Source organism: Cupressus sempervirens, chromosome 5 (assembly GCF_028749045.1).
Source record: "Cupressus sempervirens isolate cs-2001-9-10 chromosome 5, ASM2874904v1, whole genome shotgun sequence".
Lineage (NCBI taxonomy): Eukaryota > Viridiplantae > Streptophyta > Pinopsida > Cupressales > Cupressaceae > Cupressus > Cupressus sempervirens.
Window position 1 is genome coordinate 238,676,468 of NC_143122.1, and position 24,518 is coordinate 238,700,985.

Genomic DNA, 24,518 nt, shown 5'->3' on the forward strand with positions numbered 1-24,518 from the left:
AAGATTTCTTTCTTAACCAAGTTACAACATTAACATATTTATAATCGAGCTGGACAATATTGCACAATTAGTGAAAAGTTTGATTTGACATCTGGGGTTAAGGGATTTATTTTGTAGTAACTTATTCACCTCTCCCCTCATAGTTACTCTCTTCACTTCAAACAATCTCTCCCTATTGTGGCTTCTTCCTCTAGTTTTGGTGATGACCACTGTCAAGGCTTCACTAGATGAGGATTCTTGGTGACTTATTCTCATATCCTCCCTAAGTAGAGTGACCACAACTTCATCATAGACCATTTTTCTCTTAGCAGAATTCGAAGTGCTAACCATTTTAACTATGACATGCTAACTGCTAGGTAAGGAACATGTCAAGATGATAGCTTTAGATTTTTCATCTTGAGTCATACCAAGTGAAGTTGCTTGACATAATAATGTGTTCAGATCATTTATATGATTTGACATCACAGTCCCTTCCTTCATTTTGAGCTTGTAGAGCTTTTTCATAATAAAGATTTTATTTGTAGTAGATGTTGTCTCACACATATTTTGAAGCATATCCCGCACATCCTTTGTTGTCTTTTCATTCAATACATTGAAGAAAACATTTTTATATAATGAAGGAAATATTGTTACCATCTCCTTTTCATCAATCTTTTCCCAATCTTCATTTGATATTATAGTCAGCTTCTTGGTTCTTCCCCTAGTTGCAAGTGAGAGGCCTTGCATAACCAACAATGAATGCATGTGAAATTTCCTCAAATTGAAATTATGTCCTGAGAATTTATGCACTCTCAAATCTTCTAGGATTCAAGATTTTTAACCATAGCAAGTATGCCAAGCTCTGATACCAATTGTGAAGTATGTTGAAAGTGTCAAGTGAAAAGAAACGGAACAACACGATAAAAGGAGAACACGAACATAGGAATTTATTGCGGTTCACCACAAATTGTGGCTACATCCACACTACAAGAAAAATCTCTTATTAATGTTAAATTTTGACATTACATCACAACTGTAGCTTCATCTCTTTGAATATAATATGTTTAATAAGCCTCCAATAAGATATATGTATAGACACTTGAAAGAATTGAAGAGTCAAAACAATTAGAAGAAAAGAATAAAAGTAATAGAAAATAAAATGAATGGTTGTTGGACTTCACAGATACACCCAATAGTGCGGTGAACAATAAAATTGAAACAGATTTCTAAGGATTTGAAAAGATTTTGTAATAACTCTTCGAACCTGTCAATGTTCCATGTAGAATATTCTCGCCCACTTTTTAGATAGTAAGAAAAATAATATTATCTTATATTGCCTTTAGTCTCCTCTATAACTGTTCAGCAGTTAATATATATATTGAGTGTTTGCATTTTGTTAAGCACTTTTCCAAGAGTCTGGCTCTTTAGAATTGTAAAGAGCAATTAGATTGTATTCGTGTTAGTATGAAAGAGCAGAGGCCAGTTACTTTAAAGTCTGATCTAGTTTAATGAATACAAATATTCATGTACTGAATGTCAAAATCAAGCAGAATCATGTTCAATTCCCTAACTTTGAATTTTGTTAATAATTATTCACTTAAAAGAGATTACAGTTCCTAGATTATGTGAAGGATTTCCCTTTTTCATAAATCCATTTTATCTCAACACTCTTGGGTAGAATTTATAAAACAGGATTAAAAAGAACTGTCTGCATATGTTCAAGCATTGCAATAGGAGATGTGAATTCATCACTGTGGAGGTAGAATAGTTGGATAATTTTGACCATATTCCAAAATATCTGCTTGCATTCACGAGGGATCTCACTTGGTTGCAATAATTTTTTGAGTATATTTTGTGTGTTTTCACTTACAGTGAGTCTAATCCATGTTGGCGGTAGATGGCGGTATTAATTTCTGCCATCAATAGTAGACAACCAGTCCACCGTCCAAAGCCCTACTCAACCGTCCATCCACCATCCATATTAAATAGGAGACAATGAGCCATCTCAATCGCTCCAGCCAGCCGCCCATATTTAATATATTATAACATGTGTAAAATGTATTTTGTATTCAAGAAAGTTCTCAGACCTCTATAAATAGAGGCATTATGTAAGGATTTGAGTATCAGATGTTTATTTGATCATGGTGGATCAGTAGAGCTCATTTTGGGTTTCTCATGGTGGATCATGAGTGGATGGAATGCTGTAGCATTCTATGGATTTGTAATGGATTTCAGATATGTTAATGAGTATTAAGTGTTGTAGCACAGCTTGATGTCTTTGTGTTTTGCTTATTGATTTGAATGTTTATCATTCCATTCGTGTTTGTCTTTGATCCACTTTGTCCACCTCCTTCAAGTGGTATCAGAGCTAATGGAATATGATCCTAGAGATCGTGGAGAGCTCAAGAAGTTTAAAATCGGTGAAGAGTGTTGTGGCAACGTAGCCCAACAAGCATGGCATTTGAAGTTATCTTCTACAAGAATAAAGAGAAGAACAAGTCAAGAGATTGCTATGAGAAACAAAGAAGCTGTGAAAAGAAGAAAGCCAAAGTTGAAGTGTGTTTGAGTTAGTGTTGTGTGACACTATCATTCATAGATTAGAAGCATGTGGAGCATCTTTGTGCAAGCGGGAGTGCCAAAGAATGCATACACATGACATGGAAGATATTGATCATGGAAATTTTTATTATGTTTGTGTTTGAAATATGTGTTTTAGTTGTTATGCATTAGTTGTTAAAGTTAAGTTAGTTATCTTAGGTGTAATAAAAGGTGAGATGGTGTGCTAAAGCTCGTTGTCATAGTGCAAAGGTCTCTGTGTGTGCTGATTTGGAGTTTAGGTGTTGGAATCTGCATGAGAAAATGTTTAAGGCTTTGTCATATCAAATGTGATCATGTAATAGCAGATTGCTGAATTGATATCCCCCAATCAAGTGACGAAGATTGAATGAGAATTTCTTGTTACTAATCTATTGTAAGGGGTGCATTATCGATTGTACCCGACACCCTAGAGTTTGACTGAATGTATTGATGAACCATGTATCTGAAAAGGATTCCTATAGAACTGGCGAGTACAACGGCTGGGCACCCATGTATCTCGGTAGATGGATTTCTTTTTATATGGACTCAATAATTAGTTTGATGCAGATACAAAAGAGAAAGGCCTAGAGTGAGGATAGTTTTCCTATAGTGATGATTCATGGTTAGTAGAACCAATGAATGCTTGGTTTGTAAACCATTGGAGTGCAAAGTTTATGGTGATCTTGAAACCATTTGTGTAATGTTTGAGAAGTTCGTGGTGAGCTTGGAACCACTTCAAAATTGCATTGGTTAGGGGTAAGCCGTAAAACTCGAAATAATTATAATGAGGGAAAATAATATAAATGCAGTAGCATTAGTGACAGAAATTAAGGGGGAGTGTTGGCGGTAGATGGCGGTATTAATTTTTGCCATCAATAGCAGACAACCAATCCACCGTCCAAAGCCCTACTCAACCGTCCATCCACCGTCCATATTAAATAGGAGAGAATGAGCCATCTTAGTTGCTCCAGCCAGCCGCCCATATTTAATATATTATAACATGTGTAAAATGTATTTTGTATTTAAGAAAGTTCTCAGACCTCTATAAATAGAGGCATTATGTAAGGATTTGAGTATCAGATGTTTATTTGATCATGGTGGATCAGTAGAGCCCATTTTGGGTTTCTCATGGTGGATCATGAGTGGATGGAATGCTGTAGCATTCTATGGATTTGTAATAGATTCCAGATATGTTAATGAGTATTAAGTGCTGTAGCACAACTTGATGTCTTTGTGTTTTGCTTATTGATTTGAATATTTATCATTGCATTCATGTTTGTCTTTGATCCATTCTGTCCACCTCCTTCAATCCACTCAGTAGCATCCTCAATAGATGTTGCGGGATATTCTTTCACGAACAATGATAAAGAGTTGAGCTTTCCTTGCTTCATCTCCCTCTGAAATAAATGAACAATTTAGTCCTCCATTGAAATCTGTTATATGAATAATTTAGCTCATTATTATTCATTAAGTAATACAAAGCCTGATTTTGTTGATGGAAATGTTCAATACCTTGTAGCTCTGACTGTCATTCAAAAGGCGCCCACAAGTATTCAGGAGTTGCATAAGCCTCTTATACTCGTGATGGTGGATCATTTGCTCGGAAAGCTTAGGGCCAATAAAAAATAGTGATGTAAAAATAATTGGTTCCAAGGCAATTGATGTTTTCCCATTTTCCATGTATTCTTCCAGAGATGGTATACATCCAGTTTTGGTTCATTCAGCTTCCTTCATCATTGAGATTGCCAGTTCGTACCACTATAAAATTAAGCACAAAAAAGTTCTCACATATTGTTACCCTAGTGATCTGTTGTTTGCAAAGCTTCTCCAAGTAAATTTTGTTGGCATCTATAGAATATAAATAAAATGCACACATAATTTATGTTCAAGGGAGATATACCCACAATTTCTCTTAACTGAGTGCTAATGTCCCAGCCCTGGAAAATCCATATATCTTGAGCAATATCATTCACAGTGTTATAAATAGAAGAGAATAATTTTTTCACATTAGCTGAACAATTACATAAAACTATTGGGTCCCATCTACATAACATTTGAAACAAAGAAAGTTAGCAACTCTTCTCTATGTTTATATATATAGTAAGGAATCTAAAACCCATATAAGAATAGAGCTTTTTAATAGTCCAATATTGTTAGAAGATAAATTAATTATCTAGTAGACAAAATTGATCAAGAATTATCTAGAATTGCACAAACCATTCCTACGAACTTCTATTTTACTATTTCACCTATCCTTCATAATTGCTACACCTTACTGTGGTCTACAGTAAAGAGTTATTTATTATGTACTCTTCTAAAAATTAATGAAATGGGCCTGTGCTCTTTGAGCCCAGTTTGGGTCTCCAATAAATACCTATTGTTTCTTTGCGATGGTTTTTGTAACGAGAACTGATTTTAAGATGGTTTGGATCATTGAAATCATTTCTAATAGAATTACCTCTTAACCGCTTCAACAAAGGATCGAATATCTTCAATGGAACCCTCCACATCATAAAAGTCATCCATTAGTGTAGTGAGAACAACATTTTTAGTCCACACAATCCGAGTAGTAGACATTTCAGGGCTAAAAAGTGTTGAGGCAGTAGAGAAATAGCAAGCTACAAGCTTTTGTCTAGCAAAGTGTAGGTCACCAAGTTTAGAGTCTACACTCCATCTGTTAATATTGACAACCACCATAAATTCTTATCAAATTCATAGTTTAACAATGGTGGTATTATTATTCTTGTAATTTTAAAAAAACTACCCACTTTTCCAACTTCTTCAAATCCTCTTGTTGAGCTGCTTGGCAGATATTGAAGTCTTGTTTGGCTAAAGATAAAAATAAATCCTTTCCTGTAAATGGAATCCTGCAATACAATTTAAAGGTCATCTACAAGCCTATAGATTTTAAACTTTAGGTAAAAGTGAAGGGTTATAAAGATATGGGGATCCAGTCAAAAGGTACCTGGAAGAGGTCTCTCCAATCCAAATATCATGAAAAGAAAATGCTTTCATGTATAGCAGATGTTCTATTCTCTCCAAACCAGCTATCCAAGGGACATCCAGTGCATGCTTAACCTGTAAAGAACACAATGACGCACAATACTAATGTCATAAATAAATTTAAACATTTGTGCTTTGCCTCTACCTTTAAACATCACACATTAAGGAGAAAATTAAGTTAAAAAAGATGTCAATTTTAATTATTTAACACTTTTAGTGTTAGAATGAAGCTTAGTGTGTGATGTTTAAGCCGTTGGATGCTTTGCAATCTAATGAATAAATTGATTACCTCTGCTTCAACATCTTTGAGAGCTCCACTTTGATCACTCATCTTGATATTTTCAAGATAATTTTGGGAGAATGATTTTGCTTCTTCAAGAATTCTTTCACCTGGGAACATCATCTGAGATGCCTTGTATAAATTCAGCAATGCTATAGTAGCTTGGCCACTATTTTCTAGAAATGGTAGGAAGTCACTATCCCTTAGGTAACTGAAAAATACATCTAGACAATTTTTGCTGATATCAAATTAATAGGAAATGAAAATGGAATAAAAGACTTAAAAATAAAATTCAAATTAACTCTTGTACATAATCAATCTTTGACTTAGAAACTACATGCCCAAAATTTCACATTTTTCAAAAGACTTGGAGACACGTCATATCCATTCCATCACAAGATCCTGAAACTGATAGAATTGGTCATTATGTCTGACGCTGATGGCATTCCTTCAACCATTTCATTCTCTATCCAAAATCTGCCCAGGAAGAATATTTATTTCAAACAATATGGAAATCAATTCATAAAATATACTACAATTAGTCAGAAAAATATCTCCCAATTACCTATAGACATCATCTAGAACCTCTTTTATCTCAAGTTTGAAATATTTTTCTATACCCAAGCTCTCCAAATGATTTACCATTGAGAGGCCAAGAATCAAATTGATAGGATAAGCACCATGCATTGCACCAACAAACAAATGTCTCTTACATTTACATGATCATTATAAAAATATCATCAAACTATGTAATAGAATATTTAAAGACCAACCTGTATCATAAGCAGAAAGAGATGAATATCTTCTCTTAATTTCCAATAACAACATATTTATCCTTCTAATATTATCATCTATGCACATCGAACCAAATGATTTGTTCTCTCTGTTCTCTTTCTCAGCCTGCCATATAATGAGATGAGTGGTTATCAGATTTACTATAAACACAATGATTAAAGTAAACATAAATGTAAAGAGTACATTAGGTAATATAGTTAAGTGCTTGTTTAGTTGCAAGCATATGAATGGAGAATAATAGGAAACGACTATTTCAATAACAACTATTTTTTGGAATGGGTATAAGCTCATTTTAGAGGCAAAATAGAAATATGTATTCCTATTCCCTATTCCAATTGATGAACCAAACAAAACATAGAAAACATACTCCAAATTTTCTATTCCTATTCCAACAACCAAACAGACCTTAGTAAGTACATTGGAAGAATCTTCAACACTCATAGATTTCGCTTTCTGATGTATTCTTGTATTGAAATTCTTTCTTCCATTGAAGTTGAAATTAGAGGCCCCTAAATTAAAGATATTATTACAAATCAGTTCAAGAAAACTCAATAACAGAATTGATTATGAAATAAATATATGAATGAGTATAACATTGTAGATTGTGCACTAATCGTACCCTTCCAAACTGTAAATAAATTGGACTATGAGCAGAGAAAACACAAATGCTTAACAACAAAATTATTGTAGTATTCAACTATGTTCTTCATAAGCCTCTAAAAGCTGACTAAGGTTGCAACTTTTATAATGACTATAGACAAAAATATAAATTAAAACGAGTAGGAATGCTTTAGAATTTATCTAAAGAAGACATTGGCGTGATATAACCTGCAGATCTTATGAAGACATGGTATTTTGTATCTCTGGACCGCCCTTGAAGATTTGAAGATGGCAGCTTAGGAATTGCATAGTTGGCAGTAGTGGAGATGGTAGAAAAACTAAGTGCTGTCATGGAAAATGAATTCGTAATGGTGACCACAAAGCAATTAAATCTATACAAATCAGTTGTTTTGCCTTAACCCTTGTTCTCGGCTTCTTCTAGAGAGGAAGGAAAGAAACAGAGAAACTTCCCGGCAACGAACAAGCCAATTAGAATCAGGCTTTTTCATACTACTTTTGTTCTAGAAGGAATGTTCAGTTTCTTCTGAATGGATGCTTTATTTGCGCTTATGCAATAATAATAGTCAATGTTTGTGTAAGATCATGCGATGATATTGAAATATTGTGTTTAATGCAAGTAGACTGTTTTTTTGAATAATTCATTTTTTGTACCTACTTTGTGCGATGATATTCCCGAGGAATCACATCTGTGATCTGTGCAAGACAATATTTTCCAGGCTTTGGAAAAACCTCGCTAATATTTGACAATATTAGAAGTTCCAAGTTCCAACAACTGTTTATGAGCCTTTTCTGGTACAAGTAGCGTCTGCATATTGAATTGCTTTATAAAATTGAAATGATTCTATTTGAATTCCATATAATGTATGTTCTGGCGGTATATGTAAAATCTGTGTGTCAATATGAAAAGGATTTATTATAATTTTGATTTCTGAGAATCCTGGATACGAAATACCAGGGCTCCTGTGCATAAAAACATTTGTGACCAAACATAGATGTTAATGACTGCCAAATTGATGCAAATGTCAAATGTTTGAGATGCTTTGTCAAATGTTTGAGATGCTCTGGGCCCCCTCAGTCTGGTGGGTAGGCTTCTACAGGTATAGATACCCATAGCTTTTGTCATATCTGATCATTCCAAACATTACAAACGTGCGTACGCTATTCATTGATTGTCCTCTCAGCTACCACTTTGTCACAACCTATTTTCCTATCCTCAAATTAATCGGTATCCTTATTGCCATGTACTCCTTATATAATTATTGCATGAAACTAATTCCGAAATGGAGGATCAAGGTCCCATGGGGGCACTGGCTACGATGTAACTTATTTGCTATTCATATTCCTATCGTACCTATCGTACCTCAATAGCTATTCATTTGATTTGACAATGTTATGGGAAAATGTAAAGCAAATGTCTTTTACCTTCTTTAATTATCTTTATAATTTTTTATGTGTGAAGTATGAAATTTAAAGAATATTTTTATAATATAATTGTAACATAATTTAATAATATATTAAATATCTCAAATTCGTATAAATAATTTTATATTATTAAAATTTCTAATATTATTCTTATACTTAAATCTTATTTGCAATATTTAAATATAAAAAATTATCAATTACTTTTAAAAAAATAAAGAATTCTTAGTTTAATAAAGAAAGATAATACATTAATCTTATCTAATTTTATATTAAAGAATTCTAATTTAAATATATTAGGTTAATAAAAGATCAGATTTTTAAGTTTTATAATTTTACATCAAATTAATTTAATATAGTTCATTTTATTTTCTTTAATCAGTTTCAAGTTATGACATTTGTAAGTGTAATGAGTTGTAACATTTTACCAACATACTCAATCGACAGTGTATAGCAGTGACATGGAGGGGATAGGGTAGTGTATATCAATTGAAAGTGATATTTTCAAAACATGGAAAGAAAACTATGGTTTGATTTCTAGTCTAAAATGTTAAATATTTAAAGTTGATCTATTTTTCTAACCTAAATTTCTTCCTTTCTGTGTGATATTTAAGGGTTATCATTTATTCTCATGAGAGATTCCTATGTGAATCACTATTCATGATACACGGGTTAATAAGTTTGAGTAAAAAAATATAGAGTATAGCACTATCACAACTATAACACCAAAAAACAACTTAAGTATAATATTCACTTCATCAAAATTACAGATTTTTTTTTTAATTTAGTTTTGGTTGTTTATTTATTCTATACAAATTGTTTTAAAAAATCTGTTAATTGTGAAAGTTTAGACTCGTCGAGTGGTAAGTGCATGCAAATTTCAAGATTTGAAAAGGTTGAAATATTTTCTTTCCATATCAAAACCACTCCATCATCTATCTCAATAGTTGAGTTTCAAAGTGATGCTTTGAAATATTTTTATAATACTTATAGAAATATATTTTCTAAAAATTCAAGAGAATTAATCTCAAAATTTACAAATGATAACTTCAAACAAAAAAATCCTAACTAAATAAAATCTATAATTTCTGATCAATAATAAATATTTCATTTTTAGTTTTAATTTTTCAAAAAGAAATCAAAATAATCATAATAATTTAACATTTAGTAATAATAATCATCTATTACATATAGTAGTGAAAGAAAATATGGAAAGAAAATAATAATAGATGATTATTATTATTAAATGTTAAATTATTATGATTATTTTGGTTTCTTTTGAAAAATTAAAAACAAAACTAAAAATGAAATATTTATTATTGATTAGAAATTATAGATTTTATTTAGTTAGTATCTTTTTTATTTGAAGTTATCGTTTGTAAATTTTGAAATTAATTCTCTTGAATTTTTAGAAAATATATCTCTATAAGTGTTCTAAAAATATCTCAAAGCATCAGTTTGAAAATCAACTATTGAGATAGATGATGGAGTGCTATATTTTATCGATTAACTTATTAGAAGTTTTATTTATAAAAATTAGTTAGAAAATTTATTTATTAATAATTTTAAAAAATTAAATTTTATTAAACTTAATAAATAATATATAATATATCATTAGAATTTATTAATTGTAAATTTTGAGGTCAATTGTAAACTGATTCTTTTCCTAGAGTATTAATAAAATATAGTGAAGAAAATATCACTCTTCAATTGATTTACATTACCCTATCCCATCCATGTCACTGATATACACTACTGATTAAGTATGTTGGTAAAATGTTACAACTCATTACACTTACAAATGCCATAACTTAAAACTGATTAAAGAAAATAAAATGGAACATATTAAATTAATTTGATGTAAAATTAGAAAACTTAAAAACCTTATCTTTTATTAACCTAATATATTTAGGTTAGAATTCTTTACTATAAAATAATATAAGATTAATATATTATCTTTCTTTATTAAACTAAGAATTTTTTTATAAAATAATTTACAATTTTTTATGTTTAAATATTACAAATAAGATTTAAAGTTTAATAATAATAATATTAGAAATTTTAATAATATGAACTTATTTATATGAATTTGAGATATTTAATATATTATTAAATTATATTATAAAAACATTATATATATAAATATTCTTTAAATTAGTTTATTTCAGATATTTAATATATTATTAAATTATATTACAATTATATTACAAAAACATTATATAAAAATATTCTTTAAATTACATACTTCACACATAAAAATTTATGAAAATAAACAAACAAGGTAAAAGATATTTGCTTTACATTTTCCCATAACATTGTCAACTCAAATGAATAGCTAGCTATTGAGGTACAATAGGAGATTGATGGTACAAGACAGATGGAAGGGAACTAATAGAAATTGTTAACGACATGGTGCAAATAAGTTGCATCGTAGCCAGTGCCTCCCATGGGAGGGGCTTGGGCTCTATTTTTGTGGAACGGGTGGCTCCATGATACTTTTTTAGAGGGGCTCAAGGAATAATTGGAATCTTTTCCTACAAAATAGGAGCCCCAAATTTTTAGCCCTCTCAATTTGAGTTGGCGAAAAAGGGGTGGGGTTGAATTTACCCCACCAGCTTAAGGAGGAATTATGTTATTTGTCAACAATCTACATTTCATTTTCCCACCAAAAAAATTTATGAATAAATTAATTTATTTTTTTTTCAAATTCATGAAACAAAAGCTTCCTTAAATTTAGCAGATATGTTTTTTTGAATTGGATTTACTTATAAATCCATAGGACCACTTCCCTTTTTATATATCCCTAAAAAATCTCAGCAGCACCTACTCTATTTTTAAGGAAGCAGGTGCCCATGGGACCCCAATGTTAGTCTCTCCACCATCTTTGGGTTATTAAAAAGATGATTAGAAGGATTCAAAAAGGGGAAAATGGTTATGAAATGTTTATAATAGAGTGGGAGAGCTATTTTCAAAGGGGGACTAACAACCTTTTATTGGAGACAAAGTTGGTACTAGATGGCAAGAAGAGAGGACAAAAGGAGACCATTTGTGGTAGGATAAATAATGGGGAGATGGAATCAGCTAGCAAGCAAGACCACATAGCTCAGATTTTAAAATGACAAGTGCCAAGTTCCTCATTATACTCAATCTCTAATTTATTTCCATAGCTCAAAATTGATTATGAAAGGAATCGCGAAACCATGGTGTTATACTCTGTATTTGGTTTTACTTTATTTAAAAATAAACTTTTTTTAATTTATGTGTGAGGGGTTGGGGGTAAGGAATGACTTGGGTAGCAAATTGAATGACTATCCTAAAATTTTGTGTTTAGCTTTCTTGATTAGATTGAACCGACTCTATTTAAGTGATTTATTTCCATCTTCTATTGAATGGGAGCAAGTGATATTTTGCAAAGGACCATATGTTTTCTTATTCATTGATAATTCCATTTCTTAACGCTCTTATTCTCTCTCTAGACTGTGAGCTAATGTCCCTTGTCTTTGGTTTTCAAGCCATGTGTTCAACCAGTAAGGAATTGCTATACAAGACCTTCCAACTGTATGCATATTTTCATGTATTGTGGAAGTCCACAAATCTTAGTGCATGTAGATTTGGAGATAGTTTAATGATTCAACTTTACCTTGACCAAGAACTTGAATGAAAATCCATATTTGGATTGTTGTGATGAGATGTGTCTAGGGCTGAAGTTCATCTTAATTGCACAACTAGCAAAAGAATTCGGAAATTGTTAGAGAATGCTAGGGCTTTGTTGATGGTAGATAGCTTTCCCTTTTGTTTTGATAGCTATGTTGTTGTAGACTCCATATAGAATGCTTAAGGTACACATGAATATAGATTTTTATGTGTGAAACATGAAGTAGGAGAATCACATGAAATCCAAATTTTGAGTCTGATTTAAAACCTTTGTATCTTGCTTCAAAATTCAATAGTTGTTACCAAACCTCTAGAATACTATATAAACATTTTACCTATATTGAACTTTCAACAATCTTGGACATATGCACTTAGTAGAAGAAATAGACATGTTGAATTTGGTTCATATTGTAACTTAGTTGATCTAATAGTGTATTTGAGACTACTTTTTACACATGATTATGACCCTTGATAGAGTAAAGATGGTAGATTAATGTTTGTTCTACAGTAAAGTTATAACATCTACATTGAAATTCTTCCTTTAGGATTAGTATTGAATTCTTCAAAGTTCTTAAACAAAATCTAGTTATTTTTAATATTCTGATATGAAGAATTGTTCAAAGTAAGTTAGCAACAAATTATTCAGTGTGTTAGTAATTGAGAATACTGTTTTCATGTAATAGTTACTGGACAGTGCCAATTTCTTCATGGCTAGCATTAGAATATAAATAAGAGATTTTGAACATAGATAGGACTCAAGATTGTCCATTTTCAAGTGTCAAATAGATATTAAAAAGAGGTAACTCAAACCTAGCAAATTATATATTGCAATGGTTCTAAAATCTTCCTTTGTTGAAAATTTATTGATAAAAATGTGTTGACTATGTGATGCTTCGATGTTTTGTTAGATTACATGAATGAAGTATGGTATATGATGTCCTTGAAAAATAATTAAGATGCACAAAGAAACATTGGAAATTTAGTTAAACTTTGAACTTATAATTGAACCTCTATAGCAATTATTGGTCATAGATTGTTGCCCAATTTGGCTAAATTGCTTCACTATAGGTTGGCTAGAATTGTTTGTTGTGATACATATTTTTCTATACATTGATCAATTCATGAAGATGCTAAGAATAATATGTTGTAGAAATTTTGATAAGATATTGCTTCCATGTATTTGATTATGTGATCATTTTATCCTTCATCCTAATTACTATATTGGTTGGACATATGATTTTGATGATGATATGCGTTAATGTGAAAATTAATAAAGCCTTATTTTGATTATGGGATGGTTTTACATGACATTGCTGATGATACTACTTTATGGCCTACTTACAATGGTTACTTAAATATTTCACATGCATTTATGAAGGTGGTGATGTGAATTGGAAACAAGAATGATTAATTTATTTTGATTATCATAAGATGGATCATGATCTAATTATTTGATTGTGAGTATCTGAGTGGTTAAAAATGATTTAGGACATTATATATTTTGACCACACAATTTCATTAGTTCTCATAGTTTTTTTTGGTTAGCCTTCCTCAATGTTGGGCTGGGCATCTTCTGTGTCAGGAAAGATTCCAGGGAAGCTTAATAGCTTTGTGATAGGGTGGTAAAGGACTCCTACAATATTCTCACCCTTGTGTTCTTAGATAGGTTCTTGGGCTTTTGTCAACATGGTTGACATAATTGGTACATCTTAGAATTTGGGTAATGAAATTATAGTTTCTTTTTAATTTGAGCATATATGTATATTTATCATTTTGTTAAAGTTAATGATAATTAATCAACTAATGTTGATTGGTAATTTTTCTAAAGACTTTGACTCTCGTTGAATTTGCTACATTTTAGCGAGATCGTTGATGTGGCTTTGGTTTTCTAGGGGCAGTCCTTTCATATGGTATCAGAGCTCTTGGTTTCACACTTGGGCCTTGAGTTCAGTATGCTAGACAGACAATTGTAAGTCAACTATCGTAAATTTTGTTATATGGGTTGATGACATGGGTTGCATGGTGTGTCTTCTGGTTATGATTATTTTGACATAGAAGAATAAGATGCTCCTGATGCATGTCAAGATTCTAGGCCGACAATTGCTTTCGTTTAAAGATAGGTAAAATATAAAGTTTATGGAATGATTTGGTAATTTGTGTATCTCATATGGTTATAACTATATTTAAATTAAAAGTATGTGATGGTATAATATGCATATTGTTGTATTATACTTTTAGTTTTTATTTATTTGCATGCATGATGCAAGAAAGGTGTTAATTTCTAATAATTGATGAGATAGTCAAATGATGGTTGACTGTTGTACTAGGTTATGAGTGCCTATGAATTCAATATTAGGCTTGTGATAGCAATGAAAATATCTTTTTATTATCTAATGACATTTGATGCACATGTGGTGCAAGCATTCTATTTTATGCTAGATTTATGAGGTTCATTGAGTAACCTAATATGATAAGTATGAAGAAGATGGATTTCATTTGCAAAAGTATGAAATTTAAAGAATATTTTTTTATATAATGTTTTTATAGTATAATTTTAATATAATTTAATAATATATCAAATATCTCAAAGTTATTTAAATAATTTTATATTATTAAAATTTCTCATATTATTATTATACTTAAATGTTATTTGTAATATTTAAACATAAAAAATTATAAATTATGAAAAAAAAAGAATTCTTAGTTTAATAAAGAAAGATAATATATTAATCTTATCTTATTTTATATTAAAGAATTCTAATTTAAATATATTAGGTTAATAAAAGATCAAATTTTTAAGTTTTATAATTTTACATCAAATTAATTTAATATATTTCATTTTATTTTCTTTAATCAATTCGAAGTTATGACATTTGTAAGTGTAAAAAGTTGTAACATTTTACCAACATATCAAATAGGTAGTGTATATCAGTAACATGGAGGGGATAGGGTAGTGTATATCAATTGGAAAGTGATATTATCAAAACATGGAAAGAAAACTATGGTTTGATTTGTAGTCTAAAATGTTTAATATTTAAAGTTGATCTATTTTTCTAGCCTAAATTTCTTCCTTTCTGTGTGATATCTAAGGGTTATTATTTATTCTCATGAGAGATTCCTATGTGAATCACTATTCATGATACATGGGTCAATGAGTTTGAGTCAAAAACTATAGAGAATAGCACTATCAAAACTATAACAACAAAAAACAACTTAAGTATAATATTCACTTCATCAAAATTTTAGATTTTCTTTAAATAGTTTTGGTTGTTTATTTATTATATACAAATTGTTTTAAAAAGTTTTGTTAATTGTGAAAGTTTAGACTTGTCGAGTGGTAAGTGCATGCAAATTTCAAGATTTAAAAAGGTTGAAATATTTGTTTTCCATATCAAAACCACTTCATCATCTATCTCAATAGTTGAGTTCCAAAGTGATGCTTTGAGATATTTTTAGAATACTTATAGAGATATATTTTCTAAAAAATCAAGAGAATTAATCTCAAAATTTACAAATGATAACTTCAAACAAAAAATATCCTAACTAAATAAAATCTATAATTTCTAATCAATAATAAACATTCCATTTTTAGTTTTAATTTTTCAAAAAGAAATCAAAATAGTCATAATAATTTAACATTTAGTAATAATAATCATCTATTACATATAGTAGGTGAAAGAAAATAATAATAGATGATTATTATTGTTAAATGATAAATTATTATGTTGATATTGGTTTCTTTTTGAAAAAATAAAACTAAAAATGAAATATTTATTATTGATAAGAAATTATACATTTTATTTAGTTTAGGATGTTTTATGTTTGAAGTTATCATTTGTAAATTTTGAGATTAATTCTCTTGAATTTTTATAGAAAATATATCTCTATAAGTGTTCTAAAAATATCTCAAAGCATCACTTTGAAAATCAACTATTGAGATACATGATGGAGTGTTTTTGTCCATTATTTTTTATTTGACTTTGTCAATAAAACTATTATTTATAAATTTAATTAACTCTATATTTTATTTATTAACTTATTAGAAGTTTTATTTATAAAAATTAGTTAGAAAATTTATTTATTAATAATTTTAAAAAAAACTTTATTAAACTTAATAGATCATAAATAATATATCATTATAATTTATTACTTGTAAAATTTGAGGTCAATTGTAAAGTGATTATTTTCTTGGAGTATTAATAAAATATTGTGAGAAAAATATCACTCTTCAATTGATTTACATTACCCTATCCCATCCATGTCACTAATATACACTACCGATTGAGTATGTTAGTAAAATGTTACAACTCATTGCACTTACAAATGTCATAACTTTGAACTGATTAAAGAAAATAAAATGAAACATATTAAATTAATTTGAGGTAAACTTATAAAAGTTAAAAACCTTATCTTTTATTAACCTAATATATTTAGGTTAGAATTCTTTAATATAAAATAAGATAATTTTAATATATTATCTTTCTTTATGAAGCTCAGAATTTTTTTTTTTTAAATTATATAATTTTTTAAGTTTAAATATTACAAATAAGATTTAAAGTTTAATAATAATAATATTAGAAATATTAATAATATAAACTTATTTATATGAATTTGAGATATTTAATATATTATTAAATTATATTACAATTATATTAAAAAAATATTCTTTAAATTATATACTTCGCACATAAAAAATTATTTAAAAAAAGAAACAAGGTAAAAGGCATTTGCTTTACATTTTCCCATAACATTGTCAAATCAAATGAATAGCTAGCTACTGAGGTACGATAGGAGATTGACAGTACAAGATAGATGGAAGGGAACTGACTAAAATTGTTAACAACACGGTGTAGATAAGTTGCATCATAGCGGGTGCCTCCCATGGGAGGGGCTTGGGCTTTATTTTTGTGGAGCAGGTGGCTCCATGATACTTTTTTAGAGGGGCTCAAGGATTAATTGGAATCTTTTCCTATAAATAGGAGCTGCAAATTTTTACCCCTCTTAACTTGAGCAGTTGAAAAGGGGGTGGGGTTGAATTTACCCCACCAGCTTAAGGAGAAATTATGCTGTTTGTCAACAATCTACATTTCATTTTCCCACCAAAATGAATTCCCACCAAACAAATTTATGAATAAATTTATTTATTTTTGTTTAAAATTCATGAAACAAAAGCTTCCTTAAATTTAGCAGCTATGTTCTTTTTGAAGTGGATTCGCTTATAAATCCATATGACTGCTTCCCTTTTTATATATCCCTAAGAAAATCTCAGCAAGACTTGCTCTATTTTTAAGGAAGCAGGTGCCCATGGAACCCTAGCCTTAGTCTCTCCACCATCTTTGGGTTATTAAAAGATGATTAGCAAGATTCAAAAAAGAGGAAATGGTTATGAAATGTTTTTAACAAAGCAGGAGAGCTATTTTCAAAGGGGGATTAACAAACTTTTTGTGGAGACGAAGTTGGTAGTAGACAAAAAGAAGGGAGGACAAAAGGAGACCATCTGTGGCAAGATAAATAATGGGGAGAGGGAACAAGCTAGCAGGGAAGATCACACAACTAAGATTTTAAAATAGCGAGTACTAGTTTCCTCGTTATAATCAATCTCTAATTTATTTATGTAGCTCAAAATTGATTGTGAAAGGAATCACAAAACCGTGGTGTTATACTTTGTATTTGGTTTTACTTTAGTCAAGAATAATTTTTTTTTAATCTATGTGTAAGGGGTTGGGGGTAAGGAATGGCTTGGGTATCAGATTGAATGACTATCCTAAAATTTTGTGGTTAGTTTTCTTGATTAGATTGAACCGACTCTATTTAAGTGATTTATTTCCATCTTTTATCGAATGGGAGAAAGTGGTATTTTGAAAAGAATCATATGTTTCCTTGTTCATTGATAATTCCATTGTTTAACACTCTCCTTCTCTCTCTAGACTATGAGCTAATGTCCCTTGTCTTTGGTTTTCAAGCCACATGTTCAACCAATAAGGAATTGCTATACAAGACCTTCCAGCCGTATGCAGATTTTCATGTATTGTAGAAGTCCACAAATCTTAGTGCATCTAGATTTGGAGATAGTTTAATTATTCAACTTTATGTTGAACAAGAACTTGAATGAGAATCTAGATTTTGATTGTTGTGAGGAGATGTGTCTAGGGCTGAAGTTCATCTTAATTGCACAACTAGCAAAAGAATTATGAAATTATTAAAGAATGCTAGGGCTTTGCTGATGGTAGATAGTTTTCCTTTTTGTTTTGATAGCTATGTTGTTGTAGGCTTCATATAGAATGCTTAAGGTACACATAAATATAGATTTTTATGTGTGAAACATGAAGGAGGAGAATTGCATGAAATCCAAATTTTGAGTCTGAATTCAAATCTCTGTATCTTGCTTGAAAATTCAATAGGTGTTACCAAACCTCTAGAATACTGTATAAACATTGTACCTATGTATTGAATTTCAACAATTTTGGAAATATGCACTTAATAGAAGAACCAGACATGTTAAATTTGGTTCATATTGTAGCTTAGTTGATCTAATAGCGTATTTGAGACTACTTTTTACACATGATTATGACCCTTGATAGAGTAATGATGGTAGATTAATGTTTGTTCTACAGTAAAGTTATAACATCTACATTGAAATTCTTCCTTTAGGATTAGTAGTGAATTCTTTAAAGTTCTTAAACAAAATCTAGTTATTTTAAATATTTTGATATGAAGAATTGTTCAAAGTAAGTCAACAACAAATTATTTATTGTGTTAGTAATTGAGAATATTATTTTCATGTAATGACTATTGGACTGTGCCAATTTCTTCATGGGTAGCATTAGAATATAAATAAGAGATTTTGAACATAGATAGGACTCAACATTGTCCATTTTCAAGTTTCAAATAGATATTAAAAAGAGGTTACTCAAACCTAGCAAATTATATATTGCAATGATTCTAAAATCCTCCTTTGTTGAAAAGTTACTGATAAAAATGTGTTAACTATGTATGCTTCGATGTTTGGTTACATTACATGAATGAAGTATGGTATATGATGTCCTTAGAAAAATAATTAAGATGCTTAGAGAAAAATTGGAAATTCAGTTAAACTTTGAACTTATAACTAAACCTCTATAGCGATGATTGGTCATAGATTGTTGCCCAATTTGGCTAAATTGCTTCACTATAGGTTGGCTAGAATTGTTTGTTGTGATACATATTTTTCTGTACATTGATCAATTCATGAAGATGCTAAGAATGATATGTTGTAGAAATTTTAATAAGATACTGCTTGCATGTATCTAATTATGTGATCATTTTATCCTTCATCCTAATTACTATATTGGTTGGACATATGATTTTGATGATGATATACTTTTATGCAAAAATTAATAAACCCTTATTTTGATTATGGGATTGTTTTACGTGACATTGCTGATGATACTACTTTATGACCTACTTACAATGGTTACTTAGATATTTCACATGCATTTATGAAGGTGGTGATGTGAATTGGAAACAAGAATGATTAATTTATTTTGATTATCATAAGATGGATCATGATCTAATTATGTGATTGTGAGTGTCTGGGTGATTACAAATGGTTTACGACATGATATATTTTTACCACACAATTCAATTACTACTCATAGTTTTTCTTGGTTAGCCTTCCTCGATGTTCGGCTGGGCATCTTTAATGTTAGGAAGGATTGCAAGGAAGCTTAATAGCTTAGTGGTAGGGTGGTAAAGGACACCTAAAATATTCTCACCCTTGTGTTCTTAGATAGGTTCTTGAGCTTCTATCAACATGGTTGATATAATTGGTACATCTTGATATTCAGGTAATGAAATTATGGTTTCTTTTTAATTTGAGCATATATGTATATTTATCATTTTGTTAAAGTTAATGATAGTTAATAAACTAATGTTGACTGGTCAACATTCTAAAGACTTTGACTCTTGTTGAATTTTCTACATTTTAGGGAGATCATTGATGTGGCTTTGGTTTGGTAGGGACGGTCCTTTATATGGTATCAGAGCTCTTAGTTTCACACTTGGGCCTTGAGTTCAGTATGCTAGACAGACAATTGTAAGTCAACTATCTTAAATTTTTTTATATGGGTTGATGACATGGGTTGCATGGTGTGTCTTCTAGTTATGATTATTTTGACATAGAAGAATAGGATGCTTCTTATGCATGTCAAGATTCTGGGTTGACAATTGCTTTTTTTTAAAGATAGTTAAAATATAAAGTTTATGGAATGATTTGGTAATTTGTGTATCTCATATGGTTATAACTATATTTAAATTTAAATTACGTGATAGTATAATATGTATATTGTTGTATTATACTTGAAGTTTTTATTTATTTGCATGCGTGATGCAAGAAAGGTGTCAATTTCTAATAATTGATGAGATAGTAAAATGATGGTTGACTTTTGTACTAGGTTATGAGTGCCTATAAATTCAATATTAGGCTTGTGATAGCAATAAATTTTTTTTTTAATTATGTAAATGACATTTGATGCACATGTGGTGCAAGAATTTATTTTATTTTATGCTAGATTTATGAGGTTCATTGAGTAACCTAATATGATAAGTAGGAAGAAGATGGATTTCATTTGCAAAAGTATTGCATATTCCATTATGCATTTAGAAATGTATGATTATCAAGATAAATTGCATGTGATGCATGTGAGGTTTGGTTATATTCTTAGTGGCCCTTGGACGCAAGGTGTCTTTAAACATCTACTCTCTCTTGGTGACTAGTGAGTGTCACTATGCTTTTTGTAAATTTGTTTTTCATTTGATTATATTCAATTTTTATGAACATTGATGTGATCAAGGACTAGCTTGAAATTTTATGTTCTTTGTGACCACCGAGCCACCAATTTCATATATGGCCTATTTACTGTGACTCTTGCTCATTTTTATTTTGTTTTTGTACCTTCTTTTGGATATTGACTCGAGAATTATGAATCTGGTTTTCAAGATTTCTTTGATCTTAGGTAGCTAGGGTGTGTGTGTATTTTTGATGATGCTAGTCACGTAATTTGGAAGTGATGTCATGTATGATTTTTATTGTGGAGCAATGATAGGATGTGTGAGGGAGTAGATTGTGAAGACTATGCCATTCTTCCTTTTGTATTTATTTTGTTTTGGAAAGCTTACCTTCCGATGTGGTTATCAAATGTGGACAAATAGGGAAGGGTAGAAGTGCTACTTTCATTTTCCACTCTACCTACTAGTGTAATACTAGCACTACAAAAATGCTTTGGCCAAAGCTATGTGCATATGTTATTTGATATGCTTGCCCATATTTCATCTCCCTACCACATCCATGATTATGGCTACTAGGACATATGTGAGGAGTGGTATGTTTTGTGGCTACACTAGATACCTCCTGCTTTTGCACTATTGGACATTGTTAGGTTGGAAATTCTATGTGTTAGGTAGGATCCCACAGAAAGTATTTGTTGTATTGTGAAGGTATTTCCATATTGGGAATTCTAGGTGTTAGGTAGGATCCCAAGGAAGTGTTTTTTGTATTATTTGGGCTTAGTAGGGTTGGGTATTCCATGTGTTGCTAGAATCCCATGGAAGTGTAAGGCTTCATGGTTGGGTAGGAAAGTGCATCAAACCATATTTTATGTGATGATCTAATGGCGTGAAGGTCATATATCACAACTTGTGCTTATATGTTGGTTAAGCACTCTTTGGTGACAAGATGGGCTTGAGGGCCTAAGGTCACTGAATTGATAAAAATTGGATTTACTGATCCTTACAGGTGATTCATGAGAATACCTAGATGATTTACATAATGGTGTTGATCATATGGTAGACGAAATTGGACTTGTATGATATTTTTATTGTTCCATGTTTGACGTGTAGGTCGACATTTTTCTATGATGCCCATTGAGGTAATGATACTTTACATATAGGTTAGAATCCTTGGCTAAAGTCATGTGTTACATTCTTAAATGCATAATTATTCTTAATCCTTAGTTATGATTAATGAAATAATTGTTGACTATTCAAATAGGGTTTTTCTTGATTATTGCCATGTTACTTGAAATTAATGATTTGGAAATTGTTTAGTAGGACATGGTTCTTACATATAATGAAATAAAGTATGACATGTGGGTCAACTTCTTGAGTATATTTATTTATGACATAATCATGTGATGATATGTTTTGTTCGATAGTTTGGTTGATAATTGGCTTATGAAATGTAATTATTAATGTATCTATCATTTTGACATGTAAGTTGAAAACTAAAATGAAGTTGCACTAATAATTGGAAGGTATTTTATCTACTTTTTGATTCAACTATTTGTAGTCAACTTTTGACTAACCTGACTTGACTTTTTGGCCTATGTGGCAAGTGTATGAAAATGTGGTCTTCCTATGGAAATGCAAAAAGGGTATGTATAGATCCTTCTTTTATCTACTTTTGATAATATTTTTGCATTGGTGTTATGTATATGTGATGATTCACCATGCATGTGACTTCTACTTTATAGAAAGTTGTTGATTCATTTTATTAGTCAACCTGGTCAATGAATGATGATCAATGATTTGGTCATCTTGAGTTATCTGTTTGATTCCTAGTTGATATGTTGCTAACTATTGATGTAGAACTATGGATCAATGTTGACACATTTGATTGAGTGACTTTCTATCATTCATCTTCTTCTTAAATTGGTTAGATATATGTGATTAATTTTGAGCTAAATTATGCATTATGATGTAAATACATTTGGATGTCAACTTTTGGAAGCATTTAGATGCATAACGATGATGAATTAGATGTAATAGGATTGCATTACTTGATTTGTTTCGTGGACACTCACCTATTGTTGTGGGCAATTACTCACTTAGTGAGCATGACATGTTAGATGGTATGTATGGTACATATAGTATGTATGGTTAATTGTTTATGTTAGTCATGATCAAGATGTGATTAAAAGATGATTTAAGAAGTCCTAAAATTAAATGAATTTAATGTTGACTCCTAATATTGTGAATGAGAAAAAACCACTATGAGTGTATATGTATAAGTATGGTAGGATGTGGATATGAAGTACCTACTAGTAGGGTCAAATCCTAGGGGTGCAAAGGTATGATAAGTAAGCATAGGTATGTGTGTGATATTATGTGTTTTAAGGTAATATGTTACAAAATTTTGAGAACCGCTCAGATAAGAAAGTATTTGAATTTGGTATTTCATTGGAAAATTGATTGATTTATGATATATGATTGACTGACATTTGGTGTTGTTCCTGTAATACTACAGAGGGAATGACACATCATTAGAAAGGGGGAATATTGTCAGAGAGAGGTAGCCTAACCTTGTAAAACTATAGAATGGTAATGGAATTCACACACTCACATGTAGAAAATGATCTTAAAATTATTCCTTATGCATGTGCTTATATAAAAGATGTGTTAATATTGTGTTGAAAAGACTGTTCCCATGAGATTACATGTAGAATCAATTAGAATGCATTCAAATAAAATGTAGATTGCATTTAAGGGAATGAAAAGTTGACCTTATTAGAGTAGATGAAAGTCAAAATTTTGATACAATTGAATGTGATTGCATGCATTATTTAAAAAATGAGAGTTAGACTTGGACCCTACTAATTTGAGTTCTTGAATATCATTGGGTATGATTTTTATTTCTTGTGTGTGTGTGTGTGTGTGTGTGTGTGTGTGTGTGTGTGTGTGTGTGTGTGTGTGTGTGTGTGTGTGTGTGTGTGTGTGTGTGTGTGTGTGTGTGTGTGTGTGTGTGTGTGTGTGTGCACGCGTGCATCGAGAAAATGCATTTTCTTAGTGGGGAAGGATGTCACAATATATTTTCCCATTTCCAAATTATTTGATATCCTTTTTGCCATGCAGATTGATCAAAATATTTTACTCCTTAAATAATTATTGCACGAAACCAATTCTGAAATGTAAGTGTTAGAAATGAAGGATCAATTAGTCTCTCCACCATCTTTGGGTTAATAAAAGATGATTAGTAGGATTTGAAAAGGGGGAAATAGTTATGAAATGTTTGTAATGGAGTGGGAGAGCTATTTTTGAAGGGGGGCTAACAACCTTTTTGTTGAGATGAAGTTGGTACTAGACGACAAGAAGGGAGGACAAAAGTAGACCGTCTATGGGTAGATAAATAATGGGGAGAGGCAACAGGCTAGTAGGG

The 24,518-nt window shown here is 30.5% G+C and overlaps 1 protein-coding gene across 2 annotated transcripts; it reads right to left on the reverse strand.

Annotated features, from left to right (window-relative positions):
• Positions 1-1,536: 1,536 nt before the first annotated feature.
• LOC149555406 (ent-kaurene synthase CPS/KS, chloroplastic-like) lies at positions 1,537-6,288 on the reverse strand. 2 transcript variants are annotated; one of them, XM_089829442.1, is made up of 7 exons: positions 5,849-6,200; positions 5,522-5,634; positions 5,325-5,423; positions 5,015-5,230; positions 4,461-4,599; positions 4,069-4,314; positions 1,537-3,953 (listed from the first exon to the last, which is right to left on the reverse strand). In XM_089829442.1, exons 1-6 carry the CDS (start codon positions 5,960-5,962, stop codon positions 4,273-4,275), a joined length of 723 nt encoding a protein of 240 aa, XP_089685568.1. In that variant the 5' UTR covers positions 5,963-6,200; the 3' UTR covers positions 1,537-3,953; positions 4,069-4,272. The 2 variants fall into 2 exon arrangements, with proteins under 2 accessions (XP_089685568.1, XP_089685566.1); XM_089829440.1 differs by lacking the exon at positions 1,537-3,953 and having other exon boundaries at positions 4,229-4,599; positions 5,849-6,288.
• Positions 6,289-24,518: the final 18,230 nt, after the last annotated feature.

Bases quoted from the DNA above. Each gene is read 5' to 3' on its own strand.
- LOC149555406 (XM_089829440.1), bottom strand. From the start codon at position 5,962: ATGATGTTCCCAGGTGAAAGAATTCTTGAAGAAGCAAAATCATTCTCC. The intron at 5,635-5,848 runs GTAATCAATTTA...TGTTCTTTACAG, and splicing joins TCAAAGATGTTGAAGCAGAG to GTTAAGCATGCACTGGATGT. The intron at 5,231-5,324 runs GTGGGTAGTTTT...CAATATTAACAG, and splicing joins GATTTGAAGAAGTTGGAAAA to ATGGAGTGTAGACTCTAAAC.